The 19,978-nt window shown below is 35.0% G+C and overlaps 1 protein-coding gene across 2 annotated transcripts in view; it reads right to left on the bottom strand.

The window, feature by feature from the left end:
• The window catches only part of adam9 (ADAM metallopeptidase domain 9), a 97,798-nt gene that overhangs the window by 30,552 nt on the left and 47,268 nt on the right, over positions 1-19,978 (bottom strand). For both annotated transcript variants that reach the window (XM_056463239.1, XM_056463238.1), the window contains exons 5-11: positions 17,962-18,038; positions 13,115-13,334; positions 7,551-7,616; positions 7,250-7,321; positions 5,687-5,856; positions 2,985-3,066; positions 2,724-2,857 (exon numbers count right to left, since the gene is read on the bottom strand). In XM_056463239.1, coding sequence (XP_056319214.1) covers positions 2,724-2,857; positions 2,985-3,066; positions 5,687-5,856; positions 7,250-7,321; positions 7,551-7,616; positions 13,115-13,334; positions 17,962-18,038 — 821 coding nt within the window. The remainder of the gene's footprint in view (positions 1-2,723; positions 2,858-2,984; positions 3,067-5,686; positions 5,857-7,249; positions 7,322-7,550; positions 7,617-13,114; positions 13,335-17,961; positions 18,039-19,978) is intronic.

The raw sequence follows: 19,978 nt of genomic DNA on the forward strand, positions 1-19,978 counted from the left end.
GTTTTAATTTCAGTTGTTTAACCTTGATGTTCAATAAATAATCACAGATAGTAGATAGTGTGTGTTTCCTTCAATTATTTTCAAATCGAGTAATGCACCCTTCATTCAAAAATCTCTGACTTGTAATATGTGAGCATATTTACTGTACAAAACTTATCAGTGAACAATGAAGGCAAAAAAAAGAAATAAATGAATAAAAATAAATAAAAAAATATTTTATATCCAAATATCGTTCACTAATCATAATTAAGTTAATATGTTCAATTAATCGAGATTTTGATTTTATGCCAAATCGCCCAGCCCTAATTATCACCACTTTTTTTGTATCTGTCCAATATACCCAAATCGTGATCGATTATGTAGTGGAAAAACTTCTCTCTTTTACCCGTTTCGGTGTGTGCGCATGAACTGTCAACACTACCACAAGGACGCGCCTTTTTGGGATTTAAAAAATTCGTCCAACTGGGCTTTCTAAATCTCCTAAAACGTCCAGGACTCAACTTTTGCTTTCGCTTTATAAAGCTCCTATGCAGTTTTGCATTATCTTTTTATTTAGGCCTACATTTGATTAGCTTTGCAGCCGACTGCGCACAATAATTTTTCTTAATCTAAACAACTTTACTATATACTCAAAGAGGATGAAATGTCTGGTCTAAACTGGCGGCAAAATATATGTACACCATTAGTAAGGGTTAAGGCCAGACGGAATCTGCAGACATTTTTTGCTGTTTCTGCACAGAATATTGTGAAAAATCTGCGGATTTATGCAGAATGATTTTGGGAGAATCATAACTGAAAAACTGAACATGCTAAATGAATAAAAAAATACTATTTTTGACTTTTATTTAATGTTTACAATGCAAATACTATTAGATCTATTTATTTGGTATACAAAGCAAGTCTCTCATATAATATCTCTACCATATATCTACTAAAAGACAGAAATTATTACTTTAAAATCTGTATTGTGAGTAAATCATATAAATGTTTTCATATTATATATATATTTTTTAAAGATTTATTTTTGGCCTTTTTTTTAGACAGGACAGTAATGAGACAGGAAGCGAAGTTGGAGAGAAAGAGAGAGGGAGGGGGGTAGGGTAGGGAAATGTCCTCGAGCCAGGATTCAAACTCAGGATGCCCTGACGTGCTACTGCACCATATGTCGGCGCACTAACTGAAATACTGAAATTTATAAAAAAAAAAAAAAAACTGAATAAATATAAAATTTACACACAACTAAATACATAGACTCATTCATGGGCTGAGAATCTGCGGATTTCTGCGCGTGCAGATTCCATGCGTACCTAGTAAAGGGTAATCGATGCATTTGCCTTATTTTAATAATCTACATGTTTTAATCTTGTCATTATGATCATTTTTAGAGATATTGTCTGTTTTTATTCCATTTTTGTCATTTATTTCACATTTGCTGATTATTTTATTAATTTGATTTTATTAATTTGATGTCAATATATTACATAGGCTATTTTATATACATCTCTAAACTGCTTTGACATTCAAATTTGCTTTGAACTTGAAAGAGAGAGAGAAGCACATTTGACCTGTCAATGGGTGCACATGGCTCCTGAATAGTATAAAGGTAAGAGAAATAGTAGATTTATTTTTATTTAAACAGTCTATTTTTTACTTTAACCCATTGAAAAGAAGCAGTGCATAACAGTGTCATAATAAATAAAGGTACAGTTGAAAATCAAATTATGTTTTGTTGTCACATATAGTTAACTATTTATGTGATGTGGGTAAATGGTGTTTCAATCCGTCTACCACCGTAAGTATATTTCAAACCTGTGGGAAGTACTGTAACATTTACATAAAAATGTTAGTTATTTTTAAAAATATTAACTGTTTTTAACATGTTTAAAGACCTTTATTAAAATGAGTTGAATTCAATACTGGTAATAATCAAATGTAGTGTCGGAAACATTGATCAAATGTGCATTATTTGCGCATTGCATTATAGTGTTAAGGCTGATTTATCTTCTGCATCGAGTGATCGCCATGACCCACAGCGCCTGCCCTGCATGTAGTCATGCATTTATACTTCTGCTGTTAACACGAAACGCTATCTGGCAGTTTTAATGTTTTTATGTTCCTCTGTGTCAAGTAGCTCAAAACTGCTCATTCAGAGTTGGGAACTGGTCGATGTGCAACAACTTTAATCATAAGGTAAACACAAAACAAAAGTTTCCACCTGGAGCTCCTTCACAGGACTTGACACTTGTAAATACTCGCTCCATAGGGCTCGTAGCTCCCAGCACCGTCCGCAATCATCGCAGCTACCAAGCTGATCAATTACAGAGCTTGCGATACATGTCATTGCGATGTGTAGTTACATTTTTTGGGAGGTGTGCATCAGCCACGGCGAGGGCTATGCGACCGCATGAATGCTGCGCCAAACCATAAGCGTGTGCTTAACTCTGAAGTATAAATCCTTCTTTATTGTACAAGATTTAAAATTTAGGATTTTTATTTTAAGAATTTCTCGTTCAGTTTTGGTTAATTAAGGACAACTATTGAAATAAAACCATAAACAAACTTTATTTCAAAATTTTATTCAAGCACTTTCATGTACCTAGAGTATGTACCGAAGTACTTTCCAGGCCCTGGATCTACATGCCTGAAATCAAAGTACTTTCAAGAAGCGTGGGAACCCAGGCAGAACACTAAAATGTATGACATAAACAAAGAAAAACACTCACGTTGCTCCCGAGTTCATAATGCAGTGTGTGACATCGCATTTACAGTTTCGGCCATCATCGTGGTTCATCCCAAGATTGTGACCCAGCTCATGAGCCACAATGGAGGCAAAGGACATCACGTTATTATTGGTGAACTGAGAGGAAAACACACACACACACACACATACATACACATTCATACACATACACAAAGACACACACATAGATTCAGATAATGCTGAAAGTCTGTAGCATATGAGGAGTGGATCAGAGGCATCATACCGCATTAATTCCGCCACCGTGACTTCTGGAACAAGCTGTGCCAACAAACGCCATGCCTGCTGTTCCACCGAACCCTTTCTTTCTGTGAAAGGAGAGAAAATTAATCAGAGCGCATCATTACTGACAGAACTATAAATTAAATAAACAGAAATCATCAATAAATAGATAATCTAAAGTGGATACTTGATTTTTTTGAAGATGCTTTATGATAAAAAAAATACCGAAAAAAAAAGTTATTTACAGACATTAAGGTCTAGTGGTTATTGATGATAGAGCTCTGATTTCTGGATATCATCCACAAATGATGATTCATATCCTGAAGAGAGTGTCTGGTAATTAGTACTGGGTTTTTGAATAACTTGGAAAGATAGGTATGAACAAGTCCTTATATAAAGCTAATATAAAGTAATGTGAGTAATGTTAGTCCCCTGTTGTAGGGCTGCACAATTAATCATTAAAAAATTGTGATCTCAATTCAACCCCCCACCACCACAAATTCTTAATAAAGCATTTCGCTGAATTTTTTTGTGCAATTTGACATGCTTTTTTACAGCACATTGTGATTGGCAGTGGACCATTGTCAATTAATCTCATAGAGTACAGAATGCGTTCAACTTGCTAAATTAACTTAAATATTTTATCGCTAGCAGTGTTTCAACAAGAATGCAAAAAGGGTTGTAACTGTCCACAGCAAGACATGGTTTCCAGCTACATTCATTCTTCCATGGCGGGGTGCCACACCAAAATTCCTCCCAACATGGCTACATTACAGCTTCTCATTCAAAACATTCAGTCGTTGTTTTTTTAAATAGCAGGTTATAAATCGCACCAAAACGTATTAAAAGGTAAGTGAATTATAACAGCGTCAACTTTTCTATAATCGTAGTAGTGCTGTGCGCTATTTGTTTAACCTATTAAGGTGAAATACTGACTGACTGACAGGTGCATGATGCGTGAGGATAGCAAACGCGACGTAGCTTATGATGAACACAGTTTCCTTAATTATATTTTATAGATAAAAGTCTATGGCTCGGCATGCAGTGACTTTATTCTGAAGTTTATAGCTATTTCACTTTACTTCAGAACGCATTAATGCCACTCTGTAGGTCTATTGGAGACATTCATAAATGTTCCTAGCAGATCTAATAAGTGTTGGAGATATAATTGTTACATAAACGCAGCAAATCGCACTTCAGCATTGTTCATTTGTGAGCGCACAAGACAATCGTATATTTGTATATTCGTATACAAGCGTATATTTGAGGACGTGCAATAATTTGTGTACGAACAAAGGAAATCAGCACTCAAGCAAAAGTATTTGCATGCTCGTATTACATAAGTATAATGCAATCTTGACTTGTAATACTGCGCTCAGGACATTTGTCATTGAAATAACTCCACAGGTAGTTGGAAGATTTGTGTAAAAGGCCTGCCGCCACAGCTAGAAAAAAATCCTAGAGGAAACACTGCAAAACCATCGTAAAGGGGGTCACACACCAGAATGCACCTGTGCCACGATGTGCCATGCATTTTAGAATTGTAAACATAGGTTTATATCAGGGTACGCACACCGGCGGCTGTCTGGGGTGCTGAGCTACGACTCAGGACACCGTTTAATTTTCTGCCGCGCCACAGAGCGCCATCTGAATAATTTTATTTTAAATAGCATGCGAATGTGTGCGTCTGATGTGTGTTACTTCCAACTCTCATGTGCGCAGCTCATTCAGTGTGCGACCCCCTTAAGGATGGAGTCTACTTTAGTTTTGTGGATCAGTGAGTGCAGGAAAAAGAACATTACGCTGGACGCCAACATTACCTGCAAAAAAGCTTTATGAATTTTTTGCTGACAGTGATGAATGCTAGCATCTCAACAGGTTTTGATCTTTGGTTTCATTCTATAATACAGGACTTATTTTTATACACATAAAGTTTGAACTTTTAGAGTGTTTAAATGAGAGAAAAGTGTGAAAATGTTAAAGCATGGAATACTTTTGTAGGAAAGTGCGTCTGCATAAAAGTATAATAAACAAAATACAAGTATAAATGAATACAATAAAACAAAGACACAAATGTAACAAACAGTGCTTTATGGTTTTCTGGGGAGTCTAAAAGTATTCAGACAATTTTAAACAAAGAATCTTTCTTAAAGCTACAAACTTTATCATTTTTGTTGCCTAAATGGCTTAAATTCAATTGAAATCTTACAGTCACAGGCCTTAAAATATTTCACTCTTTTAAGAGGTCGCACACCGACCGCTTGACGACCTGCCGCATTGCGCTTCCGCAGCGCCATGCATTTTAGAATTCTAAACATAGATTTCTATCAGGGGAAGCACACCGGTGCCGCAAGTTGGCGGTTGTCCGCAGTCACCAGCTACAACTCAGGACACTATTCATATTTCTGCCATACCACAGAGTGCCATCTGAATAGTTTCACTTTAAATAACATTCGAATGTTCGCATCTAGTGTGCAATACTTCCAACTGGCATGACTGTGTTGTGTCGCGGCGTGTCCGGAGTGCGACTAGCTTTAGAGTTAAATTATGCAACGATTCCACAAATCACGTGTTCTGCTTAATTATAATCCACCTCGACATTCCAGATACTGCCAAGTGTCTTTTGCAGATTCGCACATTGCGATATTGCGAAGCCCTACTTTTAACATTTGCTTTAAACTTTTTGCAACAGAGAAAAGCTCTTACAGGATGAGCTGTGCACTGTCATGGCGTCGACGATGGACAAGCTCTTTTTCTCTCCATTGAGTAAAGCGGCCCAATACCTCTCCAGCGCTGCCATCAATATTGATCAAGTTCTGCACGTTCCAGACCTCCAGCCCCACCAAAACAATTCGAATATTCAGAGGTATATACATCTAATGGCAAGCAGAAAGAAAATCAAACAAGACAAGTACTCCTCTTAATAATGACTGTTTAGTGATGTATAAATAATGACTACACTCTAAAAAGATGATGAGCCAAATTTTAACAAACCCAACAATTTGGTTATTAAAATTTAAATGAAACAGATTTTTTTTTTAAATGTGTTTGTCCATATTTGACCCAACACTGGGTTAACAGAGTGTTTTAAACAGCTTGCATTTAACAAGCTATATACAGCTGAAGTCAAAATTATTCGCCCTCCTGTGAATTGTTTTCCCCAAATTATGCTTAATAGAGCAAGGTTTGATTGTCTACAGCACAAACCACTGTTATAGAATGACTTGCCTAATTACTCTAACCTACTCTTGCCTAATTAACCAGCCTTTAAATGTCACTTTAAACTGAACACTAGTGTCTTTGTCAGGATTTTGCCACTTCTGTCTTGTCAATTCTTGTTTTGGGTCCAGACACTAGACCTGTCTTGTCTTATATGTTGTGCTCGACTCAAGTTTTCTTGGGTCGGGTATTCTTATTCTGTTCATGTCTGTCTTTGTCTTTTGTATGAGCACCGTCTTGGCCGCATTCGGGCCGTGCGTGCTCCCGCTTGACGTGGGGCACACAAGGTCCGGGCGTGCTCGGGATGAGAGCTCTCATCCTGGTTTTTGTCTTTGTTCTGTCTGTAGCATGCCGTTTCATTCTCAGTATCTAGTTAGTTTCGATTTGCGTTAAGATGAAACATGCACGTTGTGGCCACATGCTTTAGTGTCATGTCTCATGTGAACACACGGTTAATGAGTTCTCTCTTTGGCTGCGTGTTCTAGTCTCAATTTGTGTGAGCACATGGCTTGTGTTGTTTTTTTTGTGTTAAGTGCTCTCCTGTCTATTGTCTAGTCCCACCCTCCTTGTTAACCCATTATAAGTTTATTCAGTTGACCTGTTGTTCATTATTTCTTCTCTATTTTCTCCTCACATCTGCTGTCCTGTGCCAGTTTGTTGTCGTTTATCGGCATGTCCTGTCTTGTTCAGCCCTGCTTTTCCCCTTCAGGCTTGTTTTTGTTGCTTTTTATTTTATTTTAAAATTAATAAACCCATGTTTTTGTCCCTGCAATTGAGTCCTCGTCCTTCCCTAACCCAAACCCTGACAGTCTTGAAAAATATCTAGTAAAATATTATGCACTGTCATCAAGGCAAAAATAAAAGAAATCAGTTATTAGAAATGAGTTACTAAAACTATCATGTTTAGAAATGTCTTACGATCCGTTAAACAGTAATTGGGGAGGAAATGTACAGGAGGGCTAATAATTCAACTGTCTATTCACTTGAGTAGTGTTGAATAAAAGGTATTCTTTGCATTCATACTGTATTAAAACAAGCAGGAAAACTTACACTATCAACATAGTTAGCAATCTGCACCACCTCCTCACGAACTGCTGTATGATTTCTGTTTTTGTAGTTATACTGTAAAAAAAAAGAAAAAAAAAGGACGTAGGATGATTTTTCAATAATGAAACTTTTCTACGACTGCCACATTTATTCTTTAACTGAGAGAGGGGCAATCAAACATTTTCATTCACTTGGCCACTTCCATTCAACAGCCTCACACAAACTGAACACAGTTTAAGAGCTACGTGCTGAGTGTGACATAACCATCAAACAATGAGGAAAGGAAAAATTTTACATGACTTACTCTCTCATTATCCACCACCATCAGCAGCTCCACGTAGTGTGTCTGGTGTAGCACTGCCCTCTTTTGCTGTTAGAACAAACAGACAAAAAAAATCTAGTGTTATTTTTAGCATTTTCAAGCATCACATAATATAATAATATAATATATATTTATATATATAATATATAATATAATATATAATAATAAGCAAACAAAATAAAACAAAACAACAAAAAAATAAATAAAAACAAAACATAAAGAATAATTGTAGTGAGTGGGGTTGCCCGAGAGAGCAGAATGAAGCCGATGGCATTAGTGTTAACGACTGTCGCCTGTATGCGCCACCTGTCTCGAGTCTCACAGAGGAGATCTGGAAACGTAAAAGGTGGAGAGACCAGAGTGGAAGACGAGAAAGGACCAGGCCTGGACACTTTGTTTGTTTGGCACATGTGGAGCTGCGCATTGATGGATTTGCTCATCAGGGACTTTCAGCAGTAAAATTTAAACCACACTGTACAAAACTAAACTGAACTTCAACTCTGAAAATTGGACTAGCACGGTTTAATTTACTAGAACTTCTTTGTTAAGCTGCTTTGACACAATCTACATTGTAAAAGCGCTATGAAAAATAAAGAAGAAATAAAAAGAATTTGTTTTTATTATTAAAATTATTAAAAAGTTTGCCGGTTCTCTGCCTCTTTCTTCCTGATTGCCAGGGAGCCATCAACATTATTACAATAATAATAATAATAATAATAATAATAATAATAAGAGCATACGTAATGATCCACAATTGGTTGTAGTGCATTAGGGTTATGATTAATACAGAATTTATTTTATTTTATTTTAAGATTTATTTTTGGCCTTTTTGCCTTTATTAGAGAGGACAGTATTGAGACAGGAAGCGAAGTTTGAGAGAGAGAGAGAGGGGAGTAGGGTAGGGAAATGTCCTTGAGCCGGGATTCGAACTCGGGACACCCTGATGTGCTACTTCACCATATGTTGGTGCGCTACAGATTTAAACCATTTTATAATCCGTGTGGCTCAACCTCGCAAGAAAATCCATTCCTAATATGTGTCACATACACAAAGAACTCTGTGTGAAAAACACAACGCATGATATTAAGAAGACCTAGGCTTATTTCATAAATATGGTGCTGGAGACTGGAAAAGTGTAGTGTTGTTTTCGGTTGCCCAACTGTTGCTACAATCGACATATAATAGACATTGAACAGTTTAGTTTCCTATCAGTCCTTATTTATCTGAAAAATTCAATTTAGCAGATACTAGGGCTAGTCGATTATGGGAAAAAATCATCATCACGATTATTTTGGTCATAATTGTAATCACGATTATTGAAACGATTACAGTTGAAGTAAAAAAAAAAAATTTTTTTTAAATAAACATTTTCCAAATGATGTTTAACAGAGCAAGGAATTTTTCACAGTATTTCCTATAATATTTTTTATTCTGGAGAAAGTCTTATTTATCTTTATTTTGGCTAGAATAAAAGCAGGTTTACATATTTTGAAGCGTATTTTAAGGTCAATATTATCAGCCCCCCTAAGCAATATATATTTTTGATTGTCTGCAGAAGAAACTACTGTAATACAATCACTTGCCTAATCACACTTTAATCTAAATACTAGTATCTTGAAAATGATGTAGTAAAATATTATGTATACTGTCATTATAGCAAAGATAAAAGAAATCAGTTATTAGAAAGGAGTTATTAAATCCATTATGTTTAGAAATGGCTTAAAAAATATTTTTTCAATTAAACAGAAATTGGGGGGAAAAGGGTCGCTAATAATTCAGGAGGGCCAATATTTCTGACTTCAACTGTATAAAGTTATTTTTCTCCCTATAAATAAGGAAAGGGAAATAAATACAATAGAATAAAAATATGAAACAAACTGTGCTTTAAGCATCTTCACTGTAAGAAAAAAAACTTTATTTAAAGCTACAAAAGACCTTCAGTCAAGAGCAGTGAGTGATTTTTCTCCTTTTGTTGCTTGATTAATGATACAAACAGTCGGCAGCAGGAATACTGCGCGCTGTAGCAGTGCGGTTCTGTTTAATGGTTTCTCTTTCACATGTATTTTGATTCTCAACTCGTTTGTTTATTACACAAATGACGGTTAATATAAATAATTACTAAACACAGTGTTTTGACACCTATTTGACCATTAAAGCGCTCACATTAAGGTGACTTTTGATGTGTTCAAATGTACATCATTGAACGATGTGCATCCCGTGCTGCAAAAGTTACATTACAGTACAAGCTTTGAGTAATTTTCACGTGAAACTGAGCTTTGCAGAGCAGCAAATGTGTACAACTGGAAAGGGGGCGGTATATGATGCAATAATCGATTAGGCATGGGACGATAACCGTTTTCAAGGTATACTGAGGTTTGGAAAAGTCAAGTATTTAAAACTGCCAACATTTTCTGTAATACCGCTCCTAAGGTTTTTTTTTTTTTACGTTATTTTTGTTGTTTCTTAGGACAACAGTATCTTTAGCAGAAAAAAATATCCAAAGGTGCCATTTTAAATTGTAAAGAAATGAAAAGAGCAGTAGTCAATGATTCATTTTCATTATTTAGCCTGACATGTTTACTGCCCCAAAATATTATTAATCTTTCGAAAAGAAAATATATTGTTTTCAAAGAAGTAAAGTTTTTTGTTTTTTACCTAGACATTTAAAAAGAATATATTTTAGAGCATTAATTACCGTGAAACCATGATATTTTTATACAAGGTTATCATACCGTCAGAATCTTATACCAGCCCATGCCTAATCTCGATTAATGTTTTTTCATATTCGTTAGAAGAATTTTAGATTAATTGCACAGCCCTAGCAGATACTGCCCATTTGCTGTAAAATGATATTAAGTAAACTAAATAAGACAGCATTAAGATCCTGAGCTAGTTTATTACACTCAATCCTACAATTAGACGACCTAATTTATGGTTTGTATGGGTATGTGGATGCGTGAATAAAGTCATAAGTGTTTTAACTAATTATTTTATTTACGTAATAAGAGTACCAAGGTTAAAATGGTTAAAATGAGTACCAAGGGTAAAGGAAACTAAACTTCACAGTCTATTATAATGAATGGCGATCATAGCGACAACCAAGCACCATATCTGTGAAATAGCCCTATTATTATTATTACTGTTTCTATTTTATTACAAAAAGATACTTTGCTTTAAAAAGTATTTAAAAGCTTTTCCAAAAAATAACAAAAAGAAGAATGGTGATGCTAGATTATGTTGCAAAGGAAATTTAGTAACAGAGGTCAGAAAAAAGCCAAATCATTTGACGTCAGAGAACTGAAAACTGTATAGAAGTCTGATAAAAATGAAGGAGAATGGAGATACAGTTGAAGTCAAAATGATTAGCCCTTATGTGCATTTTTCTAATGTTTCCCAAATGATGTTTATCAAAGCAAGGAATTTGTCACAGCATTTCCTATAATATTTTTTCTTCAGGAGAAATTCTAATTTGTTTTATTTCGGCTAGAATAAAAGCAGTTTTACATTTTTAAAAAACATTTTAAGGTCAATATTATTAGCATAACTATCGTTTCACAATGATTTGCCTAATTATCCTACCTTGCCTAGTTAACCTAATTAACCTAGTTAAGCCTTCAAACATCACTTTAAGCTGAATACTAGTATCTTGAAAAATATCTAGTAGAATATTATGTCGTGTCATCATGGCAAAGATAAAATCAGTTATTAGAAATTAGTTATTAAAACTATTATGTTTAGAAATGTGTTGAAAAAATCTTCTTTCCATTAAACAGAAATTAGGGGGGATAATATACCATGGGGGGCTAATAATTCAAACTTCAACTGTATGTACATTTTAAGACTGACATGATTACAGCTGATTACATTCATGTACAGAACAGAAGGTGTTATTTATCCTCTTATCAGCTTATCATGTGCATTTATTATACTCGCAAGCTTTCATAAGCCAAGTGTGAACTACAAACCAGAACAGTCTTTATGTTAGAGAGTTTATAACAAACATAGGACAAAAATGTAAAAATTAATGCAGTAATTCTCATTTTCCAGTTCAGTAGTTATGGACTATCTGAACATACATATTGTAATATACACAATATACGCAGCTGAATGCACAGCTCTAGGACTAGGTTCTCTTATTACTCAGTGGTTTATTTTGCAATGGAATATATTTTTATTTTGACAGAATGAGCAGAGATGCCTCGTACTGGTGTGAACAGTGACGATAGTTGCTTGCAGTTACACGAGAGTAGACAGTGAACAAGAATAAACTATGTTCACAGTCTTAACAATGCCTTTTGTTTATACAGAATAACCTTTTGGCTGATTTTTACAATGTTACGTAACCAGGACCAACGGGAGCTGCTATTTACACATATCTTTATCACATAAAGAATCTGAATAGCGTTGAAGCCTATCCCAGTTTGTAGGAGCAGACACAAAAAGTATCATGGAGAAAGAAGGGGTTCATAGTTGTATAACTATGATATAGTTACTTAAATAGGTATAGATTAGATTAGATATAATAGATTTTCTTAAATAGAAAATCATAATAATAATTTCATAATAATCAAATAATATCTTTATAATAAACAAACTTAAATAATTCAGAAATGAAAAAGGACTTTTATTATTTTATTTGGACCTTGTTAAACATAGCAGAGTTGCACAATATTGGATTTGTGATGATATTTTCCAACCCCTTCGGCTAAGCGGATACTGATATCTTTTTTTGTGAATTGTTCATTTACAGAGTCGGGTTTAAGGTTTTTATTCCTCATAAGTGTCAGCTTTCTACAATAAATTGAAATCAGACGTGATTTTATGAGAGTATTTGATGCTTTCTTCCTACATAGAATACATTTTTAAATTAATTTTTATTGGTGTAGCAACAGGCCCTGAAAAAATTGCCATGAAGCAGGCACTAGGAACAAGCAGGAGGCTTGGGAGTGATATTGTAAAGAAAAGGACTGAAAGAGCAGATATTGTAACAAGCTCTGTATCATGCAATGATAATTTGACCAACATATCAACCAAGACTAAGCATTTTATGAAATACTTTATTTACTTTTATTTTCGTAGTCTGAGGTTTACAGCATCCCAATATCAATCAGTCGTGTTACTGGCCATTAGTTAGAGTGCTACATAAGTGACTGTTTTACTTGCTGAAGGATACTGTACACTGTACTCACATTCGCAGTTTATATTTAATATCACAGTTAAATAACAAAACTAAAAAATCTATTACAGTTGGCAGTTTATTCAGCAAAAACAATATACACCACCCATTCCTACTGGTGCGAATTCCATTTTTTGCAACTTGAGCAAACATGTTTGTGGCAGCGTTCAACATGAAGGACTTTAAAGCAACATATATACACTGTAAAAAAAAATCTGTAATATACGGATTACTTCCGGCAGCTGGGGTGCCGAAAAAAAGTAAAATAACATAATATGACACATATATTTTATCTATGAAGCAGACTAATCTCTAATAAATGTAGATCAGAGTCATGGTTGTGTAATTGCTGTGATTTGGAGTGACTCACCCTTAAATGGATGCCAGCTTGACCAAACGTGATGTTATGGGTATGGCTGATTATAGGTTGCCTTGGTGAAGATTGGTTGTCATGGTTATAAGGGTGAGGGGTTCCACAGTTGAGAGGTTGTGTCTGTACGTCCTCCAAACGATAAACCAAGTGTTCATCACTGGAGGAACCTTCCAGCGGTTCGATTCCAAAACTGGTGCCCTCAGTGTGGATAACGCCCCTACAGCACAAAGATACCACACACTTAAATATAGAAACATGTACAAGATGTCGACATTTAAAGCTTTGGAAACCTACTACAAAATATTACATCTCAGGAATGACTAAAGATATATGCATAACAATGGAAATTGATCACATATGCTTATTTATCAGAATATATTTACATGGACACCAATAATCCGATTTTAATATGATTAGGACAATACTCTGACTAAAGAGCCCCTATTATGGGTTTTTGAAAATGAGCTTCCATGCAGTGTGTAACACAGCTCTAAGTGAATGAAAACATCCAGCTGAGGTTTAAATCTAAAAGTGTACCTTGTTTAAAACTATTGATTCTTTAGCAAAATATTTGACTCAGAGTCGAATAAACAAATTGAGTTGGGTTTGGATCTTTTGATTGATCGTATCGATGTGGTACATCGCCAAAATATGGATTTACAGTTCCAGTAAAATGTGAACACGCTTTCACTTCAGACACTAGCGGAGACGCGGGGGAATCATGGGACTGATCATGACGTGAAGATGACGTTCACTGACCGATGGAGATTCGGCTATGGGGAATAAAGGGTTCAAGTTCATTTTCACAACAACACCACAGTATAGCTAACCTAGTGCTGTATTTGTTCCTGTCATTTTTCTGATTTTTGATACAATAACCTGCGCTGCAACATGGGATTCGTCGGCCGTTTGCTATTGAAGGAGCAGCAGAGATTATGTAACTTTGTCAGACTTTGACAGGGACTTTGTCGGTAACTTTTACAGTTCAAATAGACCGGTTTCTTCTTCCTCCGGATCATAACATGTAAGTGTCATTAAAATTGTTGCCTTGTTTTGTGTAGTTAGCAAAATATGCGTTTAATTGTGTGTTTATAAGTTGTAATCAGGGCCAGAGAAAGCTGAACTGGCGCTCTAGGCGATAGGCGATCACGCCGCCCTCAACCCGAAAGTGAAAAAGAAAGTGACCAGTTCGCGGATGAATGTGAGGACCAGGAGGGAGGGGGTGGGTGTCGCAGATGAAAGTGAGGACCGGGGGACTCGCGGACGCTGCCCTCGCTATTCTGCCTCTATGGACGCGCCGGCCCTGATTGTAATCACCCCGCGCGGCTTGTAATCATGTATCTATTATAGATCAGTGCTTGTACTGTCTCTCTCAGGTTAAATCTGTTTGGGGCTGTTCACATATCACGTCCAAAACCATGTTGAAAACGTGACGTGCTTCTTCCTTTACCGATTTAAATGCGTTTCTGAACTGGCGATCCTCTGCTTTGCTATGGACACCATCAGCTGTTCCTCACACGCGGTCAATTTTGAAAATAGTTTTTGCCACTGTATGGATTAATACTAAATGTGTGTCGTTGTTATTACTTGGGGTTAGGTTTAAGAGTAGAGTAATATGCTGGTCTTTAACTGCATTGCTTTATTGCATTCCTGCATTGGGCTCTTACACACTCTCTGGCTGCTATTTCATAGCCGTGGTGGGCTTTTCTCTCTGTCTCGTGCTAAATGCAGTCGACCAATCGCAACAGACTGGGTCATCGGACCAATCAGTGCAGATTAGCTTCACGCTAAGGATGGGCTTGGGAACAAATGAATCGCTGAAAGATTCATATGGGAGTCGTTAGGATAATTAGGTAAAAATAAACTCATATTATAAGACAATGAAAATGTTTTTTGACCTTGCAAGCATTTCAGCATGTTGGAGACCCCTAAAACCAAAATATGACCTTTTTAATGCAAAATAGGGGCTCTTTAAGAGTCTACCATGTAAACAGAGATTTTTGATTACCTTAATCCGAATAAAGTTATAATTTATAAGTTATAAAGTTATAAAGACATGGAGTAATCCTATTTTAGTCACATTATTGAAGTGTAGTCCAGACATGTAAACACCGCAATCAAACTATTACCATCGTGTAGGATTTTCGCCGAATTTTGCGACAGGATATTTCATACATACACTGCTGTTTGACACTATTCTCTGCACCTACCGAGTCAGTTTCTTTCCCCCATTCGTGAAGTATCAAATTCCAATAAAGTAACACTCTTCCAGCAGTCATTAATTCGTACTTGCATTCAATACCTCAGTTTGTCACGGGGGCATAAATGAAATGTTTCTGAATGAAAGTGCCCAACTGCAGTTAAAATGGACAAATGAAAAATGAAACACCCGAAGTTACATGAAAGTCATGCAATGCCATAACAAGTAAATCAGGATCATGAAAGGAACATTCAAAAAGCAACTCATGTAAACATCTCAATCATATCATTGTCTTATTCAGATTAAGCCAAATAATAAAATTACTGATGTCCTTGTAAACATAGTCAATGTCAAGAATGAAAACTAGTAATCGATTTTTTTGTAGTTAGAATTTGATGTAGAAAATAAGATATTTGTCTATTTTCATATAACAAATGATAGAAAACAAGCATCCTAAAAATAATAATAAATAATATTCTTTATATAAATATTTGATATTGGCCACACAATTTAAGTAATTTTTTTTTGTTTTATCAGTTTAAGTGTTTAGCAGTTTAATAGTCAACTAAGTAATATTTAATAGGTTAATAGCCTACTTTATAACTCCTTGTAAGTCTCTGTGTCGATGACAAGTAATTCTAATCTAATGAAGCACTTCATGTCGTCACGTTGCCACAAAATTAGTGTAATTGTGGTCTGTGAAAAAAACACTTCACGTAAATCTATTGTATTTTCTTCTGCAACTATAGTAATGATAATATTTATAATGATTTGTGGAATTTGATGGTTGTCTCTCGTATTGTCCCACAACAACATTCAAATAGTGTAGATTAGTGCGGGGGTTCCCAAACTTTTTAGCCCGCGACCACTAAACTAACAATGCCAGTGACTCACAACCCCAAATTTCTAAGAGGGGGTTATAAATATACAAACGTTGTACACACAACAACAGCCCAATATAAACACAAGCATATTGACAACACAGAAAATGCAACAGTCTAACTCCCATATCAATTATATAGTCATTTATTAATTTGTTTATTTAATATTAACCTCAGCTAAAGAGACTGGAGGACACAGTGTTTTCAATCTAGTTTTGGTTTAATTTTGGAGCCACTCAGAGATGATTCTTAAATGTTCAGTCGTGGCCTGTATTTAATTTTTATGTATTTGATTACCATAAAGGTGTCAGAGAGTGTAACCTGGTACTATAAAATCAATCTGCTTCAGCTGACACTACTGCTTTGTTGTTAATCTAACGTAAACACACAATCCAATAAAAAAAACTATTAAAAGCTGAAGGCTTTTCATTTGCATGTTGTTGTATTTTTTACTGTTAAAATTACTATTTTTATAATCTGTGGGTTATGGATAAATATGGTAATTCTAATAGTGTAATCAAATTTATTTGACTTTTGGAAATCACCAAGTGACCCCCTGTCATTGTCCCGTGTCCCCCAAGGTGTCCCAACCCCCACTTTGGAAACCACTTGATTAGTGTACAATGTTTTATATTTATTTTATAGTCATTTGAAAAATTAGATTTTTTAAGAGTAATGCATAAGTTACTTTCCCTGGTAATTAGTTACTTTTATAATTATGTACTGTAATTCAGTTACTAACACAGTTACTATTGTGAGAACTAGTAACTATAAATAATTACACTTTTAAAGTAACGCACCCAGCACTTGTCGTGACATATATCATAAAGAAACAGATTGTTTAAAATAAGAAAAATAAGAAAATTAATTTAGCGAGGAAGGCACTCTGATAAAATAGGTGAGTTTTAAGTGGACTAAATGAGAAATCCAGCATACAGCACCAGAGAGGACTAGAAGAGTGAGTATAAGACATGTCAATTGTTTTGTTTACTAAACATATGCATAGTTGAACTGTTAATAATAAGTTTAATAAACTATCAGAAAAAAACGAATAATATTAATTGCATTTAAAATTTAAAGATGTTACAAAAACGTTAAAAATTTATTTTCATGAATTTAATTTATCCACTGAGATCCGACTAGCTTCTGAAAATGCGACTATTTTTATTATTATGATATTCCTATTTTTTCCATTGCATATGTGGACTTGGATACATCAGTAAAAATAGTTGGATGGATGGATGGATGGATGGATGGTTATGTTATTCTATATTTCATAAGTTGCCACAGCAGAATGGACCGCCAACTACTCCAGCATATGTTTTACGCAGCAGATGTCCTTCCAGCTACAACCCACTACTGGGGAACACCCATACACTCTCACATTCACACACATATTTATACACTACAGTCAATATAGTTTATTCAATTCACCTATAGTGCATGTATTTGGACGGTGGGGGAAACAGGAGCACCTGGAGGAAACCCACGCCAACACGGGGAGAACATGCAAACTGACCCACCCGGGACTCAAACCCAATTGATTATATTATATTATATTATATTATATTATATTATATTATATTATATTATATTATATTATATTATATTATATTATATTATATTATATTATATTATATTATATTATATTATATGTATTTGTTTTAATGTAGTACAACTATCTGATTTTAATAACATAATTTGTACACACACAAAATAATAAAGCAACAGTTTTGCCTTCTATCCATTTAAAGTGATCTCACCTTAACCCAGAGCACAGGCTGAGTGCTGCAGAAGATCCCTCCACATCTTCTATGTAACCACTATAATGACAATGACCCTGATGGGAAAAACAGAAAGAAAAACACATCTCAGTAAAATACATCAAGAATTAAAAAAATTAAAAACATTTCTATGTCTTAAATAACAACCAGCAACATTCTTATCATTCAGAATCTAAATTCAGCTCATGGTGTCTGCTTTTCAGGTAATAAAACCGTAGCTAGAAAGCAGCAGTTTTCCACTAGAGGTGAACTAGACTAGTTACAGACTAACACATTGATTTACACACTTATACACACTTCAATTCTGTCTGCTTTAGCATTCATTTATTGCTAATTGTTATACTTTTCTGAATGCATTAGCGAGCACACATATAACAATGAGTCATGTGTTTCATTAATGCTGTGTGTTCATGGTGAAACGTGAATGTGGCCAGAAAAAAAAAAGCCCTTTTCAGAGCTGATGAATTACACTGTGACACGGATCAACTCTGGCAAATCACTTCAGAAATACAAAAGCAAAAAGCATTGATTCCCAAATAAGAGGTACTTTGGCCTAAAAGCCTAATACATATCTGTAAATGATGATGTATTTTCCCAATTCCAAATGTCCATTTATTCATTAAATCTCCTGAAAACTCCTAATGCACTGCCTTTGGTTGCCAGTTTCCAGTCGCTCGTTGGTCTACAATACAGCAACTAGAACCCAAGAAAGATATGATCAGATTGGCCCTGTTCTGTCTCTGTTGTAGTATTGTCACAATACTGGAATTTCCAACTTTGATCCGATACCTTAAAAAAAAACGATATTAAATACAATATTTGATACCTTGGGAAACATTAATAGTTCTGCAAAATTAAAGGTATGCATTTAAACTAAAAATTGAAAAAATAACTAAACCATTTCAGTGTTTCCTCTAGGATTTTTTCAAGCTGTGGTGGCAGAGTCTGTTGGGCCTTTTACAAAGATCTACCAACTACCTGTGGCGTTATTTTAATAACAAATGTTGTGAGCGCAGTATTAGAAGTCAACAGCGCATTCATGTAATAAGAGCATACGAATCTCTTTGATTGCGCGGCAATTTCCTCTGTTCGTGCACAAAACTTTTTGCACGCCCTCAAATATACGCTGCTCAAGTGCAGATTATGTTGTGCGCTTTCAAATAAACACTACTGAAGTGCGATTTAGTGTATTTATGTAACAAGTATGTCTCCAACACTCATTAGATTTGCTAGGAATATTTATGAATTTCTCCAAGCGGCATTAATGCGTCCTGAAGTAAAGTGAAACGGAAACCGTGTTCATCTTAACTGAAAGCTTTGCCGTGTTTGTTAGCGTCACGCATCACCGATATTAGAAAAAAAAAAACCAACGACTGAATGTTTTGAATGAGAAGTAATGTAGCAGTGACGGGATGAATTTTGGTGTGGCGCCCCGCCATGGGAGAATGAACGTAGCGGAAACCATGCATTTAATGCTTATAACATGTACGTCAGTAGTCCAAAAAAATAATAAAAGTCTAAAAGGCTTAATAATAAATTACAAAAATAATACATTACAAAAAATAAAAAATAAATCAATTAATTTAATAAAAAAAATGACAAAATTAAATCTGATTAAAACAAAAGTGTTAAAATCCTATTATCATTATTAATTATAATTAAATAGTTACTGTCTATTGTTAATTATATCCCTGCTGGTAAGAAGAGAGAATGTGAGAGAGCAAAGCCAGTATCGATACTAACCAAAACAAGATTGAATCATTCGAAAAATCTCAGTATTGATATTTATCGATAATATTGGTTATTAACACCCTGGAAAGGTGAACTCTTAAAATACTTAAACAATCACTACAAATACATCACTGTACTTCATGTCCAGTGAAAAAAAAATGAATTGGCTAGGAGTGGCCTCTGTTTCTGATACTCCGACGGATAGGAAAAAAGTACTGTTTGGGAAACAAATTCCATCAATCTGTTGTCTAAATTCCAATAATCT

Source organism: Danio aesculapii, chromosome 8 (genome assembly GCF_903798145.1).
Source record: "Danio aesculapii chromosome 8, fDanAes4.1, whole genome shotgun sequence".
Taxonomy (NCBI): Eukaryota; Metazoa; Chordata; class Actinopteri; order Cypriniformes; family Danionidae; genus Danio; species Danio aesculapii.